Source organism: Coniophora puteana (assembly GCF_000271625.1).
Source record: "Coniophora puteana RWD-64-598 SS2 unplaced genomic scaffold CONPUscaffold_4, whole genome shotgun sequence".
Taxonomy (NCBI): Eukaryota; Fungi; Basidiomycota; class Agaricomycetes; order Boletales; family Coniophoraceae; genus Coniophora; species Coniophora puteana.
Window position 1 is genome coordinate 3,072,861 of NW_006913056.1, and position 20,336 is coordinate 3,093,196.

Consider the following 20,336-nt stretch of genomic DNA (forward strand, 5'->3'; position numbering starts at 1 on the left):
TTTTCTGGTAATGTTCTGCCGCTTTTGGCCGCCTTTCCCGCGCCATCCCGCCCTTCCCAAGCCCTTTCTTGCATAACGAGCCCATCTTGCTGCAGAAACCAGAGTTATTCTGCTTGACATGACCTGCAGAAATAACACGACACGCACCCTCCCTGATTTGTTTCATCGCCGCCACTGCCAGCATTCACGTTATCCTTCTTCACGTTAGTCGCTGTCCTCGCACGAGTCTAGACTCCGCATCTGATACGCGCCTTCCCGCTGCGGCTTATGTAAGCACCCCTCAAAACTTTTCTGCCTCGCCGCTCTCCTTTCTTCAAACCGTGCCAGCTCCTTATCACTCTTCCGTTTTCAAATCCTCCAAACGTCGAAGGGACATTTTTGTCTGGCCGAGAGCATCCTCAACGGGGACTTCGCCTTCGCTAGCAGCTCTACTGCCCCGGGCCTCTACGTGGGGTCCCGGTGTGATGATGGTCTTCTAGATAGTAGTGAAAGTTACATTCATCCCTAATGTCCGTTCGTATGATCAATACATGTCCTTTACCACTCCATCCATCTCTAGAGTCCAAGTGCTCGTCTGAAACATCACGTACTGGGTCAAATCGCATCGCGCTGGAGACAGATTCTAGGCAGGTGCACTCACGCCTTTGCAGCCACCTTCATATTCCTGAACACCACGCTCAACCTCACCGCGTTGCCTACCAGCTCCGACCACCCGCGCTCGTCGAGCAGCACAAAGTCTTCGTCTCCGTCCCCATGCTGTCGGTAGAACCGCGCGTAGACCCACACCTCGGGCTTGTACCGGTACTCGCTGATCCACCAGTCGTCCCGCGTCGAGAAGCGCGAGATGAACATGTTCGTCGCTCTCTGACGAAGGTAGCTCGTCAGTTGGTTACATTCGCAACCATTGAACGAGGAGAGGACTCGCTCGATAACTCATTGCCTGCAGCGCGCTCCGTCCAAACGCGCGGGTCTCGTCCCGACATGTGACTATCACTTGTGGAGGCATCGCTGTAGCATTTGCGATGAACTCCTGGAGCGTTCCAAGGGCAGTTATGACATCCATTGGGAAACCATTGTCCTTTGCTGGTATTGTCTCCTCTTTGGACTGGTGTGGTGTCTTGCTCATTGCTGGCTGCGGTAAGTCGACCTCAGGTACGAGGGCATGCACTCGGTGAGAACGTCAACCATTTCGTGTTCACGTTTTGCTCACGTTCTTACACACGGCGTTCTCATAAATGTGTACAAGTGCAGGAGGTTCGGGCATGGGAGCCAAATCAAACCTTGGGTCATGTGCATGAGGCATCCAAGGGAGCACACAGGGACTATAATTATCGTCACCCTCATTACTACATGAAGCACTATCTATTCATCTACTTTGCCGCACCCAACCCAAGCTTCGTGTTCTTCATCACAGCCGTAAGTGGCGTCTCCAAACCCGCAGACGAGAATCCAATCCTCTCTCCTTCAGCCCACCCCATTGCAGCGAGCAGCTTGAACCCAAGATTCGTCTCGCCGATCTTTGGTGCTTCCTAAACAACCGTCAGTTCAGCATCCCGTCGAACGGCAGCCATAGACACGAAAATGACGAACCTTGCCGACCTCCTCCCCATCCCTCAGCCTCGTCTTCCCCCCGTGATCCCGATCCTTCCGCCCCGCATCCGGCCGATCGAACCCATCATACCTCCGCAAAATCGCGCGCACCTTGCCCTCGTTGACCATCTGCGACCGCGCCGTCTTGACGAGCGTCGTGTACCGCCCGCTCCCCTTGCCTTTACTCTGGCTCTTGAGACTGAACGCGTTCGCGAGCTCGTGCACTCGCTTCCGCGAGGTCTTGTCCATCGGCGGGAGCACCATGTTGCGCTTGGGACCTGGGTCGGTGATGAACCGCCGGATCTGGCGCTCGAGCGACTTGAAGTCGACGATAGCGTTGGATTCATCATCCGAGAGTAAGGAGGGGTCAAGGCGCGCGGCGGCGCGCAGGGCCTTGCGGCCTTTCTTGCCTCCTTTCTTGGGTGTGAGTGCGTCGAGAGCGTCCAGCAGGCGGGCTTCCTCGCGCGCGCGTTTGTGTTCGGCTTTCTTCTTGCGGTCTTTCTCCCATTGCCGTTGGAGCTCTTGCGGGAGATGCTTATTCTTGTCCTTTCGTTTTACTATCCAAGTTATAAGATAAAGCTCGTGTTTTTGGGAACGAGAAATATACCTGGAACACCCATAGCCTCCAGCTCAGAGTCGCTAAAGTCCCCGTTCTGAACAGCGCGGAAGAGCTTGTTCCGCTCTTTGCGGTCCTTACCGTACACGGTAGAGCTTTTCTCGTCTACTATCGCCTGTATCAATTTTAGTCAATGCAAATCGTCCAGAGCCGATGGGATGTACTTACGCCCATTGCTTCGATGAAGTCGTCGTCACTGTCCCCTCTCGTCCACAGCGGGAAGCCATCCTCGTCTTCATCTGAGTCGTCTGGCGACATGTTCGCATGCGCAGGCCGCTTCTTGCGCGCCTCCTCGCGAAGGCGATTGAGTCTGTTCTTGAAACCTGTCTGAGGACTGACACCTTCCTCGTCCGTCGATACATCGTCACTGTCACTGGCCCCTCCTTCGCCCTCGCCGTCCGACTCGGCGATCATAATCTCCTCCTCAACCTCAAACACGGCAGCTTCATCGGGATCGTCTCGACTGTCCCCGTCTTCATCCTCGTCAGAGCCGGATCCAGAACCCGCCTCCTCGTCCTCAATGCGCATGCGCTCCATGTCCTCGAGGTCGTCCGCGTTGAGATGACGCGATCCCTCGGCGCTCATGCTCTTCAGGAACCCGTCCATGCCACCGACATCCGGGTCCAGATCCATACCGCCCAGCCCACTCGAGAGCTCATCGAGCTCATCGGCCTGGAACTGCTGCCGTACGCGACTCCCGCTCCCCTGGGCAGCACTGCGCTCTTCCTCATCCTCGTCGCCCCAGTCAACATCCGAATCATCCCTCCTCCGCTCCTCCCACCGTGGGTCGTCTTCATCATGCAACATCCGCTCCGAGAGCATCGCTCCGAACGAGCCGAACATCGCCTTCCTCGCCATCCGCTTTCGTGCGATGCGCGACTCCTTGTGCTTTGTCTTTGCTTTTTGCTTCGTCCGGTCGCCCGGCGTGAAGACGGGCCGCTGGCGTGGCGGCCGCTTCGTCGGCACGGGCGTCGAAAAGTCGAGTGCGAGCGTCTCTGTAGTACCGGTGAGGATCGAGGTGGATGGGAGAGCGGCACTAGAACCTTTTGAAGGTGTGGCGTGGCCTGAGCGAGGGTGGGGTGCGACGTAGACGATCACCTCTTCTTCGTCACCGAGAATGGGCGCTTTCCCGGAGCGTTCATGGAAAATCTCTTGTTCACGACCATAGGTGTGAGATGGGGTGGTGTCGATGAAGAAGGTGGGAGGGTGATCGGTGTCGCTCAAAGGAGCTGCAATTTCTACCATATGGTCGTCGGTGGGCGGGACATCAGTCGTCTCATGTTCCGTTGCTTGCGCACTATGATCCATAAGATGATCCGTATCCAGAGTTTCGGTGACGTCGGCCGATATGTCGTTGGAATGTAATGGTACGCTGTCTTCCCTCACAGGGATAGAGTCGTCGTCGTGCAGCATCTCCTCGCTCTCATGTTCTTCGACAATCACTTCAGGTTCAACGATGGACGTTGTAACCGCCGTCTCCATCAATTCCTCCTCTTGGGGCGCCACAGCGTCCGGCTGAGCCGCCTTGACTTGCCCTGTGAAAACCTCTTCGGTGACGACCGTCGTCGTTTCGACGACCATCACACTCGCGCTCGATGTAGCGGCATCCAGCTTAGCTCGGAGCCGGTCTACATCATTGAAGTCGATCACCTCGAGCTCTTCTTCCTCGTCCGAGGACTCGGGTGCCAACCCCTGCGTGGGAGGAGGCCGATGTCCGCTGAAGATGCGGGCGACTCGATCGGCAGTGGGGACGTGGCTCTGCTCTTCTGCTCCTAACGGTGCAAGTAAACAGTTAGTGATAAAGAATAGAAAGCGTGGTATGATAACACACCTGCGCTCTCGACCACGGGTTCCAGAATCTGCTCTTCTACCTCGAACAGCTTCTTTGTAAGGACGGAGGGCACGAAGATGACTGGCTTCAGCAGCGGTCTCTCCGAGTGAAGCAGCTTCGAGAGAGGCGCATCCGGCCCAAGACGGGGTCCAGCGTATCCTCCTCCTCCCCGTCCTCTTCGTCCACGATCCGCGCTGATGCCCGCTCTGGGTGACGAGACCTGACCCCTTCCTCGAGCCCGCGTCGGTGTCTGAGCACCTCTAGGCGTGTTGGATCCACGAGAGCGTGGCGTAGAAGGCCCCCGTCCTCGTCCTCGTGATGGAACGTCTGCAATGCGTCAAAGATTGGCAGAGGCCGACACGACACCCAGCCAGCGCACGCACTTTGATTCGACTCCATCCACTGCTGCACCACAGAGTCGGTGCCTGCGTGCGGGTAGTTGCCCCGCGGACGAGCGCCTCCACCTCCGCCTCTCGCCGACTGCTCGTATGATCGCATGAGCATAGGGTCGAAGGCAATGTCGTCGCCATCCACCCGACCTCGACCCCTGCCTCTGCCTCTGCCTCGCCCTCCGCCACCGCGTCCACCACCACCCCGATAGCCTCCCCTGCCACCTCCGCCTCTGCTGTTGCCTCGACCGCGGTAGCCTTGATCGTTACCTCTGGGCATGATATACTCAATGGGCGCTGTGGTGGGCGTCGAGAAACGAGGGAAGGGTTGGAGTGTATTAGCAATCTATGAGTCTACGATAAACCGCCTGAGACGCGGAGCCGTCGGCCCTTGCGCGGATCGCATCCGGCAAACTGCCCCTTTTGGATCCACTGCTCGTCACCACGTCCAAGTCTTTGAACCAGCTCGACTTTGCGAGGATATTATTGTCAAAAACCGTTATGCGTATAGACAAGAAAATTGTGTAACTATGAAACATGCAGATGCAAAAGTCCAACGTGGGCATCTAGTGGCAATTGATCAAGAGAGAGATTTGTTGTGCGTAGGCAAGAAATTGCGTAACAAAAATTTAGAGAGATGTCACCATATTTTTCAAGAAATGTTTTTCGTCAGATGAAGACTGTGGCAAGGTTCACTGCAGCGAGCATCAGCGTTAGTCGACGATTGAGAAAAAGTACAAAACCCACCTCAAGGCCTAGGCGGTGGCGGCGGCATATACCTCCTATCGTCCCTCACGTCCGGCGGACGCCCATACCCGCCCCTCCCGATGGGCGGCAAAGGCACCCTCGGCGGCGACCGTCCCCTAATATCCCTGTCCCTATCGTACGGTGCGGCCGCATACCCAGGTCCATCTCTATCCCGCGACAACGGCGGAGGCAGAGGCGGATATTCCCTGTCCCGATCTCTATCCCGCCCCAGAGACGCCGAACTCGCGCTGGCCCCGCTAAACGGAGGCGGTGGCGGCAGACCGCCTCGACCATCGTAGAACGACCCACTGCCGCCGCTACTAGGAGGAGGCGTCGCCACCGAGCGCGGGTAGTCGCTCGCGACCGAGTCGCGGCGCGGCGGGGAGCGCCCGTAGAAACCACCCGGACCGGGACCAGCGTAGGAAGCGTCGTCGCGCGTCCGTTTGAGCGGCGGGCGCATGTCGTCGATGGGGGCGCCACCTGGGCCATTGCGCCTTATCGGACTCGGACTGCGTCCGCGCACGCGCGAGAACGGGGGTGGAGGGGCAGTATCGGCAGGTGGATAGCGAGCTCGGTCTAGGTCACGATATGCCCTGTCGTCCGCGGGATAAGGCGGAGGGAAAGTATCCGGGCGAGAGCCCAGCGGACGGGTAGAGTCAGAAGAGGTGCTGTATGGAAGCGGCCGGCGATCTCTGTCGTCGCGGGCATCGCGAGCATCCCAGCTACCAGCACCGGGTACAGCCCGAGCAGGAGGTTCGCGGTCGAACGGTGGTCGCTCGAGGGGTGGAGGCGGGCGGCTGTCCCAGCTCCGGTAAGGGGGACGCTCATCAGCACCCCAGTCCCGTCTTCGTTCATATTGCCAGTCGCGTTGGTCGCCCGGAGGGTAACGTCTGTCGAGGTCGGCGTCATAGGCAGATATAGGCACAGGCGCAGTATCTGCACGGGAGGGTGAGCGAGTGTAAATCCCTTTGCCTGCACTTGCGCTTGAGAGAGGCGGAGAGGGAGGCCGACGGAAAGCGTTCCCGCGACTTTCGGCATATCGTGAAGGTGGGTCAACGTCCATGAGATCAGGTCGTCTGCTATCGTTGAAGACCCTGTCTGGCTCACTGCGGTAAGGAGGTCTCACGTCTGCTTGTTCGCGAGATACACTTCGAGGAGGAGGGCGGAACTCTCGAGCATCGGCACGATCATTGAGCGGCGGCAGAATGTCTTTGCCGGCGCGTGAATCAGGGCGGACAGCCGAAGGAGATCGTACCACAGGTGGAGGATAGACATTGGGGCGAATCGAGGCAGAGCGATCCGGGGAAGCTGGCCTTGCGAACCGGTCGTTGACGGATGGGCGACCGCGGTCATTTGATGGACCGAGCCCCAAGCGGTTTGAAGCGACAGGCAGGGGAGGGTCCAGAGGACGGGTACCACGATCATCTACAGGGGGTCTCTCAGATGCAGATGCAGGTGCAGGGTGAGACAGGCGTTCTTCCAAGCTAGGAGGACGAGCGTTCTTGTCATCCAGTCTCGAAGCAGCGTGAGCTGGTTGACCGATCCTATCTTGAAGAGAAGGAGCTTGAGAAATACGTTCCTCTAAGGGAACGGCAGCCCTAGAAAGACGATCGTCGCCAGCGGAAGGGAGTGGAGGACGAGTGTCAGAGGCAAGTCGGTCACGATCAGGAGAAGAGAGATCATTAGCGGGAGGCATACGGACACGATCATCTCGGGGCATAGATCTATCTCTGTCTACAGACGGGAGAGCACGGGGCAAGCGGTCTCGGTCATCATTAGCTGGAGGGCGTCTGTCGTCAACCAATGTGCGAGGTCCGCGGTCATCTTCATTATCAAAACGACGAGAAGCGAGATACTCGGGAGAGTACTTGGGTTCATAATGGCGTTGATCAGGTGGGGGTCTTGGCGCAAAACTACGGCCATAGGAGCGCGGGTAGTCGGTGCGTCTTTCTCTGTCCCGATCCCAGAAGTCCCTGTCCCGTTCGCGGTCCCGGTCACGGACATTATCTTTATTATCTTTTACATCTTTGTCGCGAATATCTTTGTCCTTGTCGAAGGCGCGCTGGTCCCTCGGTGGGAGCCGGGCATTGGCGTCGGTGTTAGGTCGGTCGTACTGTCCAGGCCCATTTGCAGAGCGACCAGGAGAGGGACCCAAACGATCTTCCAACCGACGCCTGTCGTCTGAGAAGCCGTTGTCGCGGGTTTTGTCGAAGCCAGATTTTCCGGGAGACGGGTGGCCTTCTCTGTACTCACCTGCTCTATCAGAGATAGAACGATGCATGTCTTCAGGTCGCTTGTCGTCAGAAGAGGGGATAAGAGGTTTCACGTCGGCGAGGGTTTCTAGACCAGAAGCAGAGGTAGCAGATGCAGGGGGATGAGAGGCAGCGTTGTCGGCGGTTGGATGATAACGATGGTTTGCGTCTGTGTGCTGTGAGGAGAGGGTGGATGTGAGCGGGAAAGGGGAGGAATGGAGATTGTGTAGAACGCACGTTACGTCTGGCAGCGTCCCAATCCTTCCTTTGGTCGCCAGCAAACCTCCTGGTGTCGGAGCCAGAAAAGCCAGATGTGTCAGCGTTCGAGTGTTGACCAGGGAGAAGAGCGTAGTCTGTGGGAAGGGCGTCCTGATGGGGCCGGGAAGAACCGTTTGAGTGAGATGGCGGACCCAAGTAGAGAGAGGCGAGAGCAGTGGGCTGAGGGACAGCGCGATAGAACTCGTGCTGACCGTCCTTGATCATTTTCTTGAGGCTTTCGAGAATCTCGAGGTCGCTTTTTCCCGGTGGAAGCATAAGCGGGGGCTGGTGCTGGTGCTGAGGCAAGAAATGCTGTTGCTGGTGCGGAGGGCCTGAATTGTGGTTGGAGGCCATGTTGTAGGGCCCAAAAGCGCGAGGTGGGAGGTGGAAGGAGGGCGGGGCGTCGAGAGGAGAGAGAAAAGAGAAAGAAGGCGACATGAGGCTGCCGGTCCGCGCGGCTTGTTGAACGGCGCTCGGGTGTGGACTGGCCAATCGCAAGCGGCGTCTCGGGTCGTCCTCCGCGAGTGTCGTCACTGTCCGCCCTTTTCGTCTCTTGTTCAGCTTTGCTGACATTCGGCAGCCTGCACTTCTTGCCTCCAGGATGGTGGAGTAGACAATGAGAAAATGGGTGACAGGCGACGTCACGGAACCAGACCCGACGCACTCGACGCATGTATGCGCTTGTTGACGTCTCCTCGCCGCACCCAACGACCACCTCGGATGTCTTACACTTCCACGTTATGATTGAAACTCCATATGTTTCTCGCCTGCTGTAGTGCACTCTGACCATCCGCTCGGTCATTGTGGCGATCATGTCAATGTGCCGTAGACGCCCATCCACTGCTCAGCATGTAAGGTAAGACGACCGCGTTCTCTCTGTATCACCTGTATGAGGAACGGCAGCCTCGAGGCCTCGATCTCGGCACAATCGCTCCATGGATTCAGATGCACATTTACGGTACTCGATGTACGCATTGCACAACGTCCTCAAACAACTGTCTTGAAAGCGTAGGGCTTGCATTTGCCACTTTTACGTAGCATATAGTCTCGTATTGCTATGACCTAGTCTCTGAAATGTGGGCTGAGTGCAGCGAGTTCGCGAAGGTCAGAGAAGGTAGTGGAAACATCGATTTTCCGAAAGCAGCAACCCTTGGCCGCAATTGGACCGCATCTATTTTATCAACTCCGCGTGCTCGGAATTTTGCATCTAAAACGCGTCTGCCTCCCCTCCACTCCCCATCCCCCTCCGCCCTCCAACTCTTCAACGACCCGTAGAGGTCTCCACAAATCCCTCTCTTGCTCACAAAATCTACATTCCGGAACAATGGCTGTCGTCGGTATTGATTTCGGTACCCTCCATAGCAAGGTCCGTACTTTCATCTTAGCGATCTCACCTTTACATGCTCATCGCCAAATTTTAACACAGATCGGTGTCGCAAGGAATCGTGGTATCGACATCATCGTCAACGAGGTCTCCAATCGTGCAACTCCGTACGCTTTCTCCCTCTTGTATCCCTTATCGTGCCGCTTATAACATGTTTCCCACTATCATAGATCTCTCGTTGCCTTCGGCCCAAAACAACGTTCCATCGGTGAGGCCGCAAAGACCCAGGAGACCTCCAACTTCAAAAACACCATTGGCTGCCTCAAGCGTCTGATCGGCCGTACGCTCGCAGACCCCGAGATTCAGGAGGAAAAGAAGTTCTTGCACGCCAACCTTGTAGATGTCAATGGCACCGTCGGCGCGGAGGTATGCACCCATCTCATCTCCTCCGTATTGATCTCATTCTCGTGATGGATCCAGGTCACCTACGTCGGCGAGAAGCAGATATTCTCCGCAACTCAGCTTGTCGCCATGTATCTCGGCAAGATACGAGACATCACCTCCAACGAGCTCAAAGTCCCCGTCACCGACCTCGCCATCGCCGTCCCTGGCTGGTACACCGACATCCAGCGCCGAGCACTCCTCGATGCCGCTTCGATCGCCGGTCTCAACGCCCTTCGCCTTATCAACGACACCACTGCTGTCGCTCTCGGTTACGGTATCACCAAATCCGACCTCCCTGAGCCCGAGAACCCACGGCACGTCATGTTCGTCGACGTTGGTCACTCCTCCATGTCCGTAGCCGTCGTCGCCTTCTCCAAGGGTCAACTCACCGTCAAGAGCACGGCCTACGATCGCCATATTGGTGGTCGTTACATCGACTACACCCTCCTCAAGCATTTCGCAGAGGAGTTCAAGACCAAGTACAAGATCGACGTCATGTCGAGCCCCAAGGCCCAGTTCCGTCTGGCTGCCGGTTGCGAGCGTCTCAAGAAGGTCCTGTCTGCCAACTCGGAGGCTCCTCTCAACGTCGAGTCTATAATGAACGACGTTGACGCGTCGTCGAGGCTTACTCGTGAAGAGTACGAAGCCCTCCTTTCTGATCTCTTAAACCGCATCGCCGTCCCTCTTGAGCAGGCGCTTAAGGAGTCTGGTCTCACCATCGAGCAGATCGATACTGTTGAGCTCGTCGGTGGTTCTACCCGTGTCCCTGCTGTTCGCCAGCGCATCCAGGCTGCCCTCGGCGGCAAGACCCTCTCTACCACACTCAACCAGGACGAGGCCATCGCTCGCGGCACTACCTTCGCCTGTGCTTTCCTGTCCCCCACCTTCCGTGTCCGCGAGTTCACCATCCATGATATCACCCACTACCCCATCAAGGTCAACTGGGAGTCCTCGGCGTCGGACCCTGACGATGACACCGAGCTCCTCGTTTTCCCCCGCGGCAACGGCATCCCTTCGACCAAGGTCCTCACCTTCTACCGCAAGGGTCCCTTCGACATCGAGGCGCAGTACGCGGAGCCTGAGGGTCTGCCCGGCGGTATCAACCCGTGGCTCGCCAAATTCACCGCGAAGAGCGTCCCACCTGACCCCAACGGCGACCTCACGTGCGTCAAGCTAAAGACGCGTCTGAACCTCCACGGTATCATGTCGTTCGAGAGCGCGTATGTCGAGGAGGTCGAGGAGCGTGAGGAGGCGATGCCTGTCGATGGGGATGACAAGGCGACGCCCAAGAAGAAGAAAGTCGTGCGCAAGAAGGAGATTCCGTTCGTCGCCTACCACTCTTCCCTTGATTCAAGCCTGGTCGAGAAGTTCAAAGAGCAGGAGGCGCAGATGTACGCTAACGATAAGCTTGTCATGGATACCGAGGTACGTTCTCCATCCGTATATTTTCCGGGTCAGCGATGCTGATTCAGCCCACAGGACCGCAAAAACGCTCTCGAGGAATACGTCTACGACATGCGTGGCAAGCTCGACAACCGCTACGCTTCCTATGTCCAGCCACAAGAAAAGGAGCAGCTTCTCTCCATGCTCCAGGAGGCAGAGGACTGGCTCTACAGCGAGGAGGGCGAGGATGCCACCAAGTCGGCGTACGTCGCCAAGCTCGATGGTCTCAAGAAGATCGGCGACCCAATCGTCTTCCGGTGGCGCGAAGCCAATGAGCGTGCCGGTGCGATCTCACAACTCCGCTCCACGCTCAACGACTACATGGCGCAAGCCACATCGGGCGACGAGCGGTACTCACACATCGACGATAAGGACAAGCAGGCGGTCATCGAACGTTGTGCCAACACTCTCAAGTGGCTCGATGACCAGGTTGCGCGGCAGTCGGAGCGGCCGAAGAACGTGGACCCTGTCCTCACGAGCGCAGACATCGTCAAGAAGAAGGACGAGATCATCTACTTCGCCATTCCTATCCTCACCAAGCCGAAGCCGAAGCCGGTCGTGACGCCTAGCGCGAACACGCCCAGCGGTCCCGGAACGCAGACTCCCCAGGGAGACGCACAGAGCGGGACTCGGACGCCCCAGGGCGGTGCACAGAGTGGGAAGCAGACGCCTGACCCTGCTGCGGGTGGCGAGGCACCCAAGGCAGAGGAGCCGCAGGGTCCTTCGGGGATGGATGTCGATTAGATGCGACTGTCTGGACGGTTACGTACGACGGTCGAGTAATGGATATGGCAGTTTTCAAGCTGGGGTGTTACGATTAGATGCATGAAGTGTAGATCCGCATACTTACTATTGCAATATTGTTTCTTTCATGACTTTCAAGTCGTGTTTTGGCTGATGAACGCGATGAGCCCCTGTTTGCAGCCCCGTCCGCGTGAGACTTGCCTCCTGACCTCATCGTGTTCTGGCGCGTCAGGCGCCTTTCTATCTTGACGCCCTTGGAGCCGTACAAGGGCTGTCCACAAACGTACATGTGGACTCATGCGGACCAACAAGGTTTGCTGTATACAGGTATCCGCGTTCTCAGCTAACACAATCGTTCGATGAACTTCGCATGTCAGTTGCGGCAAGCTTCCTTGTATTCTACAGCATGCATTTACGTTGCGTTGTCGGACGTCCACAGCTATATGAACCGACCCCAGGACATCCTGAGAGGATTCCCTATACCCTTTTCACTTCCTCAGAACTCCCTGCCTCTCTGCGTCCATGTCCTATACTTTCACATGCATCAACTGTGGTACCCCCACAAGGAACCTCGCAATGCATATTCGCCGTCGCGAGTGTAGCATGAACCAGACGCTTGTACCCAGGCCTAGGTCTCCTCGCACGGCACTCCTGCCTGCTCAAGCACATCAGGCCTCCATTCTACCTCCTCGTTCGCCAACACCTCGCCAAAGGCCCTCGTCGCGCGCCAGAACGCACTTCGAGACATGGAAGGAGAGGCGCGACCGTGAACGGCTGGGCTCTCAGCCGGTCCCGCTGGGTTCGCCCGAGCGCGATCCGTATCTCGTCGCAGACTCGGATGCACCTAACCAGCAGGCTATAGGCGATGTGTGCAAGGGTGTACAGGATCAAGAAGACGAGTTTATGGCCAGTATTAAGAAGGGCGTCGCAGACAAGATCACCGAGCTTGACTTTCTTGACGACCGGGTGCGAAAGAGGTGCGCGAGACGCGTGGAGAGGGCGCCTATATTTCCCGTGCGTGGCCTGTATGCTACTGTGCGTGATGTCATTCTGACGCTTGCTCGGTTTCAGACCCTCATTGCGTACGCCTACGCGCATATAGCCAGCTGCGGGGCATCAGATCCAAAGTAAGTGTCTGTCTTTCCGTTGAACACGTTCCAATCTTATCATCTTCTTTAGCGATCTTGAAGATTTCGACGACGAAGTCGACGGGTGGCAAAGTCGCGGTCAGCTGTGGTGTCTGCAGCACTACAAAGAAATATTTGCGACTGTCAACAGCTCTCTGAACAAGGTGTGTTGTTCTCTATGTCGTCTGCAGGACGATGCTGAATCAGACGTCTAGCCCCAGACGTGCAAGGGACGCTGTGTACGCTCACTGCTCACCAATCCAGAAGTGCCTTCATCAGACCTCCTTCATCTTTCTTCGGCCATCGCCGTGACTCTGAGAGGAGCAGGCACCGACAAGGCGAAAGGTCTGTACTCTGTAGGGGAGGACGACATGGAGACAAACCATTCGTTGATCGACCTGTTGCATTGTGTTTGTCTCTTTGAACCCTTTGTTTAGGATATGCGCTCATTTTGTCATGCCCGTAGCTTCTGGAGCAAAACAGATGCAAGGAACGCCATCGGCGTATAATATGGGATGCGCTCATTCGCTTATCCAAGAAGCATGCTTACTACCCAGAGGAACTGCACTTGCGCGATGTCAAGGTGTGTGCTGGAGATACGCTCGGGAGAGGCGGATTCGGAGAAGTGCGCGTTGGAGAGTTACGGGGTCGTCAAGTTGCAGTTAAGCTTCTGAAGGAATTCAACATCCCGGAGGTGTCTTTTGCCAAGGTATCAGCAAGTCTCACTCGTTGCTGTCTCACCATACTCATGTTTACGGCGAAGATGGCCTATAACGAGATAATCGTTTGGCGTCAACTACGGCATCCAAATATCCTGCCTTTCTACGGCGTATTCAAGGAATCAGATCGAATCAATCTCGTCTCGCCGTTGATGCGGAACGGGTGTCTCACCAGTTATCTAAAGGAAAATCCTCAAGCCAACCGGTTCCGACTGGTAAGCCCTACCAATGTCTCTTATGTTGACAGAACAATCTCACGGACACCGTCCCAGATGCTAGACATTGTTCGCGGTCTTGAGTATTTGCACACGATGAAGCCAACGATTGTTCACGGGGACATGAAAGGCGTGAGTCCCCCCTGCATCTCTCGTTCATCAATCGCCTGACTGCGAACAGGAAAACATCCTTATCACCGCATCGGGCCGAGCATGTCTGGCAGATTTCGGTCTGGCAGCGTCAAAGGACTCGCAGAATGCACTGCAGACTATGCGCGAGCGCCATTCGGGGACACTCAATTACATGGCGCCCGAACTCCTCCTTTTTGACCAGGCATGCCTGAACCCAGATTATCGTTGCAGCGATATGTATGCCTTTGCCTGCGTGTGCTTCGAGGTCAGTCTTTCCCGTTCAGTTGCATCATTGAGTGACGTTCTCATCGATATGAACCCGAGCAGATGTTTGCCAAACGCCCTCCGTTCAAAGGATACAGTATGGTTCAAATAATGGACGCCGTCCGGAACAGAAAGAGGGAAGGCAAACCCGCGGATGAGCCGCCAGCGAGTCTCGATGAATCGCTATGGCAGTTCATTCAAACCTGCTGGAGCCAGGAGCCCGAGGATCGGCTGACTGCGTCTGACGCTCGGCAGTACATTGAGCTTGTGATCAAGGGTGATTTTTTGAACCTAGAGTCTGGAACGTCTATGCAGGCTATGGATGTCTGCGAAGACGAGGAGTGGGACGAAGTTTTCATGCAGGGCGCTGTTTCAGCGTTCAACCCGCTCAAACTTGCGTTCCCTGCTTAGAAACCGCTTTTATGCTTATGTTATCTCCTATACTGTTTTTACAAAAATTGATACGTACATAAGACCTAACTATCCGTAACTTACTATGGGTCAGACGCATACCAGAGTCCAATGACATGAAGCTTGACTGTAGATAGGGGTAGCTGAATAACCCCTGAGCAAAGTAAGGCTCACGTGCCGTAGCGTCGGCCCGAAAACCAACCATAACTCTCTCCAACACCTCCACCACATCTAGACCACTATAATCCCTGACATGTTGGCTCATAGGCCTTTCGACGAGAACAGAGGTGCCCGAACCCCGGCGCGTGCTCTCCTCAGGTCCCGCGCGCTTCAAGAAAATACGGGGACTCATGGTTTACCCAAGACGGTGAATAACCGCACAGGGAAACATGCTCAGTCGTTCTTGCCTGCCACCCTTCGTGTGTCATCCTTCCTATCCTTACCTAAGCTATTCACTGATATTTACAACCCTTGATAGAGCCGGAACGCCTTTTTAAACAAGGTGCCTCCAAAGCCGGCGGAAGCAAGAGCAAGGCCACCACGCTCGTCACCGTCGACGGACCGGCTCTCCCTCTGGGCGACAAGACACCGTTCCCGAACCGCGCTCGCCCACGTCCCAGCTCGACACGCAAGAGTTTGCGGGGTACGCCCCTGAAGACGAACGCGAAGGAGCAGCTGGCACCGGATCGGTTCCAGCAGTTCCAGACGCCCGCGACGAACGGCAACCACTGGGATGTGAGCGATACGAGTCTGACGCTTGAGAGCGCGTCCGAGCAGGAGGCGGAGGAAGAGAAGGAGGATTACGACGAGATCGAGTATATGCCGCCTAAGCAGCCCGGTGAGTTGCAGCACGGTGGAGCTCAGGCATGGACATTGAGTGATGTTTCAGATCTTGCGTACGACCCTCCGTTTGAGCTACCCGACTATAAAGAAGTCGGCAAGGCGATCATGGACTTTGCGTCGTATGATGGGCTGTTACACGGCTATACTTGGAATCCGCACCTAAAGTTTGAGGATGCCCCGAGCGACTTCTTCGCGGGTCCTTCGCTATCCCTTCCCGAGCTCGGTAAGTCCTTGACTTGTTCACGCTCACGTTGGTCTGAGATTAGCATCCCCCGTATAGAAGACGACGATCCTTTCACCAAACACGCAAAGCCACCAGCTGGTAACCTCCCTGTCGAAACCAAGGAGAAACCAAAGCCAACTGGACGCTTAGCACCCACATCTACGCACCGCGCCGCCGCTGCATCGTCCTCTATACCTACCGCCACCCACATTGCACGACCAGCTATATCAACTATGTCTAAGCGTATTGTCAGCACTCCTGCTGCAAGACCCGCGGCAAGACCTGTTACCACCGTGACGCGCCCTGCCCCCACTCGCTCTACGGCACTTGGCGATGGTGGGGCACGGCCCGTCAAGGCTATTGTATCGCAACCTCCACGACCTAGGACGGCTACTTCGATCCGGCCACCAGCTTCGAGCGGCTCTGTACATGCAACCAGGCCAGTGACGTCGATGGCGAGGCGTACACCTGCTACCTCTCATGCTATGACGTCAAAGACTTTAGGTCGCACTGCTCCGACCACGCGGCCGCCGCCTGCAGCAAAGGCCGATGATGTTCTTGACTTTGATCTTGATAGTGGTGATCTTGTTGGAGAAGACTTCCAGTTCGATGCCTAGAGTAGATGACGTGTGGCCTTGTATCCATTGTAATGAGTTATATTCTTGAGTAATCACGTCCATTCGTCATTGATCGAAATCGCGGTGAGGTATGTATGTACAAGTAGCTATCTCGGAGGCAAAACGTAGACGTCGGCAAAGGTAAAAGAGCCGCAATCCGGGGTTGACGGCGTCACTGACTGGGCCAGGTCCTCTCGAGCGTGGTTAGATTGTTCGTTCTGGGTGTTATAAGCAAGCGCAAGTTGATAGCGTGTTCTTTCTTGCGATACTGTACGAGGAGAGACGAAGATAGATGCATTTCTCAGCGGTGTCGACGAATTCACAAGGCTGGTGAGGATGGATGACGTCATGACGCGCAGCAGTTAGGGCATCCGCGTCTTTGTTACGCGTCCACGCGTCTGCTGCGGATTGACGGGAACGAACTTGAAACGACTCAGGCTCCACTCTTTCCACGCCAACAGCTTTTGGGGTTTCCACTTGAGCTTGCAACATCCTCGACGATTCCTCCTCTGGACGCCATGAAATACGACAACTTGACAGTCTAAGCGTTGAGCCAGGAACAGTTCCTGAGGCGAGGGCCATAACCAGTTCAGTGTTCGAGACCTTGAGTTGATCTGAATCTATCTGTTTAACGCATGGCTTGGCGACGTCGTGAAGAGTGTACAGGCGTTGGAGGGCCCTGGAATCGCAAGCGCACGTGTGCTTTATATAGATTTCATCCTAGCGCTCCACCGCATTCTCCCTTCTCACCTTTTAGCATCGCCGCCTTTCGTTTTTGGTTCAACCCAAAACAATCCCCACCCACCCTCGCTCGTGTTCGCTCTCCCGACCGTTTGCGATGGCGCCCATGGGTTTGGCAAACCGCCACCCCCGCTTTACCATCTCCCTCGTTATCCTCGTCTTCTTGTCCACTCTCTTCTTCTTCAACGCCGATTCCGACAGCACTCCCTACGTCCACTTCAAGTCCAGCTCCAGTCTATCCCAGGACCTCTGGGATGAGGAAAGGCGGTACCACGACATGCTCAAGGGTCGCAAGGACCTTATCCGTACATGGGGCCCGAGCCCAGACAAGGTCGTCGCGTGAGTCCTTCGTAGCGTACGCTCACGGACGATCGAGTGCTGAACAGGACACTGTTATCCAACAGATTCCCCGTTAAACCCAAGGATGACTTCTACACGCTCTGTAAGTCGTCGATTGTCGTTGTTCGACGATGCGGGGTAGTCCCTGACACGTGATTTCCAGGGGACTTCTTCCTACCGTCGTTCAAATGTCCCCATCACTTGGAGAGGATCGGCATTATGGGTGATGGTGGAAAGTGGACGTGCGGCCTCGAGCGGATAGAGAATAAGAAGAACTGCGTCATGTACGCGTTTGGTGCGTCTTCCCGTCTCTTGCTTACGGTTCGATAGCTCTAACGTTTCGATGCAGGTATCAACGGCGAGTCGTCGTTCGAAGCGGACGTCATGAAGCGCGCCAAGGGTTGCGATGTTTGGGGATACGACTTCAGTGTCAACTCGGTACGTCCTCGTTCTTCGCATCAATGCCCCGTTCGTCTCGTTTCTAACTGCGAATCTCTACGTAGTTTGGTCCCGAAATCGAGCAGGACTCCTCCCTGCGCGCGCGTTCCCACTTCTTCCCCTATGCCCTCGGCCCTCATGACTCTCCCAACGGCGACCCTCCGACATACACCCTCCAGACGCTCATGAAGCGCAACGGCCACAAGTTCATCGATATCCTCAAGATCGACATCGAGGGGAACGAATACGACTCGCTCCACTCCTTCTTCGACTCCTTCCCAGCCGACGCTCCATTGCCCATCGGTCAGGTCCAGATGGAGGTGCATGTCTATCAGGGCAGCGAGTGGAACTACTTCCCCAAGTTCCTCGCCTTCTGGGAGAAGCTCGAGGAGCGGGGCCTCCGCCCGTTCTTCAGCGAGCCGAACATGGTGTATGCGAACCTCATCAGGGATCTGCAGCCAGGTCTCGCCGAGGTATGTCGTGTTGCTTCCGTCCCCCGACGTTATTTTGCTAACGTCGCCCGTTCTTGTTACAGTATTCCTTCATCAACATCAAGGGCGACCACGAACTTGTCCGCGACGTGCCACACAAGCGCGGTCGCGCATACCCTCCGCCTCCGCGAGGCCCACCGCCGCCTCCGCCGCCTCCACCGCCCCCGCGTGACTGAGCTCAGTCTAGACGAACGTCTTAGGACTACATTCGTAACGTTAACGTCACCAATCGGACTCTTGCATACCAACAGTAATACTGTTTCACGTACATATTCCCGATTACCCAACACGTTGCTGCCTGCGGCACGTCGCATCCGCGTCTGAGTCTCGTTCGTGTACCTTATCACCTCGCGTTTCGATAATAACAGTGCGTTGCATTGAACGTGTCAGTGTTTTAGTCTTCGAGAGTTAACTTGGACCACAATATAAAGGAAGGTTGTGACGCGTTTAGTGCACGCCGTTGGTCCTAACTGGTCTGTGTCGCGATCACATTCACGACAGCATGACCAGTCATGACACTTACGATTTACTTACATTTCACGCATTGTCGCTGAAGTCGCAGCTTCACTTCTTGGTGCAATAGGTCACGTGACCGGCTACCTCAATAACCGGTCACATGACCCGGTTCGGATACTTTACATTACCGGCTTACTTAATCATTCCATGACATTCCCGGACATTCTATATGATATCATCATGATGTCACCAACGCGTCACCAACGTGTCATAACTGACATCACACATACGTCACTCGTTTACCATTAGTAGTAGCCCCTCGCACTGCTTGGTCTGTGCACCCACTGTCCTTACCATAGTAGGTAGTCTGTTTGGCTCAACCAAACATCATGTACTTGTATATAACCTGAGCAATCTACGCCCCAAGACTCTAAGTGAGTTCTTGTGGGAATTCCTCCTACAGTTCTGCGCCTAGTCTTGCCACGTCAGCGAGCAGTCAATACTCCTCATCCCCATCCATCCCTCTCGGCGTCATCCTGTACAGGGCTTCGTCGTCTTCTTCTTCGTGTGGTCTCGCGTGTAGTTGGTTTCTGGGGCTCGCGCCTTAGGAGTCGCTCACAAAAGAACTCACTTCCCTCTACCCCCTAAACCAACCCTTGCCGCATTCCGGCGGCGTATTCGCCGGAGCCCTATTTACGTACTGCCGAGAGTCGGCTTCTTCGGGACCCCGTTTAAACCTTTTACGTAAGAGCTGGGCACTAGGCCCTTAAACGTACCAAGGCATTAGGCCGGGTGGCAAAGCGAGAGGCAGGGAGAACCGCGAGGCTCCTGATTGCGTGACTGCACCTCTATTACCATAGTTCAACTTCTTTGGCTTCGGCCGCGTCCTCGTGAGGCGCACTTCTTGTAGGGCAGTAGGGCAGTAAAATAGCAAGTGCCACCATCCCGAGATTCGAACGAAGTAGAGACCGGTGGTTAAAGTGGTCCTCAAAGACCTGCACACCGCGACTCCTTCTAGTAGGGTTTTTGGAGGCTTTGTGGTCAGGAACGACGTACCGGGGCTAGCCGAGCAGCTTCCCTAAGGGTCCGCGTTTCACTCGAGGAATTGTCGAAAGATTGGCTACGCGGGTTGCACCTAGTCTATAGGAGCGGTATCACCCCAGATCCCAATTGGGTCTAAGAGGTACCACCACGACGTGTTGCTTAGCACCGTGGAGAGCCCGTGCCCAGTCGACGTTTGCGCCAGCAACGACACAGAAGTCACCTGTGCATCTCGTTGTCTGGAGTATCTCCTGTACTCTCTATACTATAGTCAGGTGTGGGGAAAGGCTATTGGCCCCAACCGAGTCACAGCGGCCCGACACTGTTTACTATACCCATATTTTGATATATTATTGAAAGTCGGGCATGTCCAAAAATTCTGAAACTTGGGGGTCTTATAGTACCTTATGGGTGTACCCCAATGCCCAAGTTTGAAGGAAATCGGCGGTTCCGTTTTTGAGCTACACCCCCCCCAAGTTGCGTAATTGGGGCTGGGAGGGCAGCACACATCTTCTCCAATTGTTTTCCTATCGTCTTGCAGAGATCACCAATGAATTCACAGACCTTGAAAACCCCAGGGAACACTCCTTCCTGATTTTTCCTGGCCCTCCCTGAATTAATGTGGCAGCGCCAAGTTGGAG

The 20,336-nt window shown here is 55.7% G+C and overlaps 6 protein-coding genes across 6 annotated transcripts; 4 read left to right on the forward strand and 2 right to left on the reverse strand.

Moving 5' to 3' along the window:
* Positions 1 to 1,308: 1,308 nt before the first annotated feature.
* Positions 1,309 to 4,765, reverse strand: CONPUDRAFT_122140 (uncharacterized protein). Its single transcript, XM_007769081.1, has 6 exons — positions 4,421 to 4,765; positions 4,038 to 4,364; positions 2,375 to 3,978; positions 2,198 to 2,321; positions 1,591 to 2,147; positions 1,309 to 1,529 (listed from the first exon to the last, which is right to left on the reverse strand). Exons 1-6 carry the CDS (start codon positions 4,704 to 4,706, stop codon positions 1,371 to 1,373), a joined length of 3,057 nt encoding a protein of 1,018 aa, XP_007767271.1. The 5' UTR covers positions 4,707 to 4,765; the 3' UTR covers positions 1,309 to 1,370.
* A 140-nt stretch (positions 4,766 to 4,905) lies between these two features.
* Positions 4,906 to 7,978, reverse strand: CONPUDRAFT_136503 (uncharacterized protein). The gene is made up of 3 exons (XM_007769082.1): positions 7,663 to 7,978; positions 5,174 to 7,601; positions 4,906 to 5,121 (listed from the first exon to the last, which is right to left on the reverse strand). The coding sequence occupies exons 1-2, from the start codon at positions 7,957 to 7,959 to the stop codon at positions 5,175 to 5,177; spliced, it is 2,724 nt and encodes a 907-aa protein (XP_007767272.1). The 5' UTR covers positions 7,960 to 7,978; the 3' UTR covers positions 4,906 to 5,121; position 5,174.
* Positions 7,979 to 8,908: 930 nt separating this feature from the next.
* On the forward strand, positions 8,909 to 11,787 carry CONPUDRAFT_122141 (HSP70-domain-containing protein). The gene is made up of 5 exons (XM_007769083.1): positions 8,909 to 9,049; positions 9,110 to 9,174; positions 9,238 to 9,433; positions 9,488 to 10,876; positions 10,931 to 11,787. Exons 1-5 carry the CDS (start codon positions 9,008 to 9,010, stop codon positions 11,636 to 11,638), a joined length of 2,400 nt encoding a protein of 799 aa, XP_007767273.1. The 5' UTR covers positions 8,909 to 9,007; the 3' UTR covers positions 11,639 to 11,787.
* Positions 11,788 to 13,528: 1,741 nt separating this feature from the next.
* On the forward strand, positions 13,529 to 14,548 carry CONPUDRAFT_122145 (kinase-like protein; the record flags this gene model as incomplete). The annotated part of the gene is made up of 4 exons (XM_007769084.1): positions 13,529 to 13,699; positions 13,757 to 13,831; positions 13,881 to 14,096; positions 14,159 to 14,548. 4 exons carry the CDS (start codon positions 13,529 to 13,531, stop codon positions 14,504 to 14,506), a joined length of 810 nt encoding a protein of 269 aa, XP_007767274.1. The 3' UTR covers positions 14,507 to 14,548.
* Positions 14,549 to 14,732: 184 nt separating this feature from the next.
* CONPUDRAFT_164471 (uncharacterized protein) lies at positions 14,733 to 16,189 on the forward strand (the record flags this gene model as incomplete). Its single annotated transcript, XM_007769085.1, has 4 exons — positions 14,733 to 14,925; positions 14,985 to 15,344; positions 15,396 to 15,572; positions 15,630 to 16,189. Exons 1-4 carry the CDS (start codon positions 14,760 to 14,762, stop codon positions 16,187 to 16,189), a joined length of 1,263 nt encoding a protein of 420 aa, XP_007767275.1. The 5' UTR covers positions 14,733 to 14,759.
* Positions 16,190 to 17,036: 847 nt separating this feature from the next.
* On the forward strand, positions 17,037 to 18,374 carry CONPUDRAFT_51805 (uncharacterized protein; the record flags this gene model as incomplete). The annotated part of the gene is made up of 6 exons (XM_007768114.1): positions 17,037 to 17,269; positions 17,335 to 17,372; positions 17,433 to 17,564; positions 17,619 to 17,707; positions 17,773 to 18,180; positions 18,243 to 18,374. The coding sequence occupies 6 exons, from the start codon at positions 17,037 to 17,039 to the stop codon at positions 18,372 to 18,374; spliced, it is 1,032 nt and encodes a 343-aa protein (XP_007766304.1).
* Positions 18,375 to 20,336: the final 1,962 nt, after the last annotated feature.

Coding starts and splice junctions, on each gene's coding strand:
- CONPUDRAFT_122140 (XM_007769081.1), bottom strand. CDS start 4,706: ATGCCCAGAGGTAACGATCAAGGCTACCGCGGTCGAGGCAACAGCAGA. Junction 3,979..4,037: donor ACCCGTGGTCGAGAGCGCAG/GTGTGTTATCAT, acceptor TTGCACCGTTAG/GAGCAGAAGAGCAGAGCCAC. Junction 2,148..2,197: donor GGAGGCTATGGGTGTTCCAG/GTATATTTCTCG, acceptor TAACTTGGATAG/TAAAACGAAAGGACAAGAAT.
- CONPUDRAFT_136503 (XM_007769082.1), bottom strand. CDS start 7,959: ATGCTTCCACCGGGAAAAAGCGACCTCGAGATTCTCGAAAGCCTCAAG. Junction 7,602..7,662: donor GGGACGCTGCCAGACGTAAC/GTGCGTTCTACA, acceptor CTCTCCTCACAG/CACACAGACGCAAACCATCG.
- CONPUDRAFT_122141 (XM_007769083.1), top strand. CDS start 9,008: ATGGCTGTCGTCGGTATTGATTTCGGTACCCTCCATAGCAAG. Junction 9,050..9,109: donor TCGGTACCCTCCATAGCAAG/GTCCGTACTTTC, acceptor ATTTTAACACAG/ATCGGTGTCGCAAGGAATCG. Junction 9,434..9,487: donor ATGGCACCGTCGGCGCGGAG/GTATGCACCCAT, acceptor TGATGGATCCAG/GTCACCTACGTCGGCGAGAA.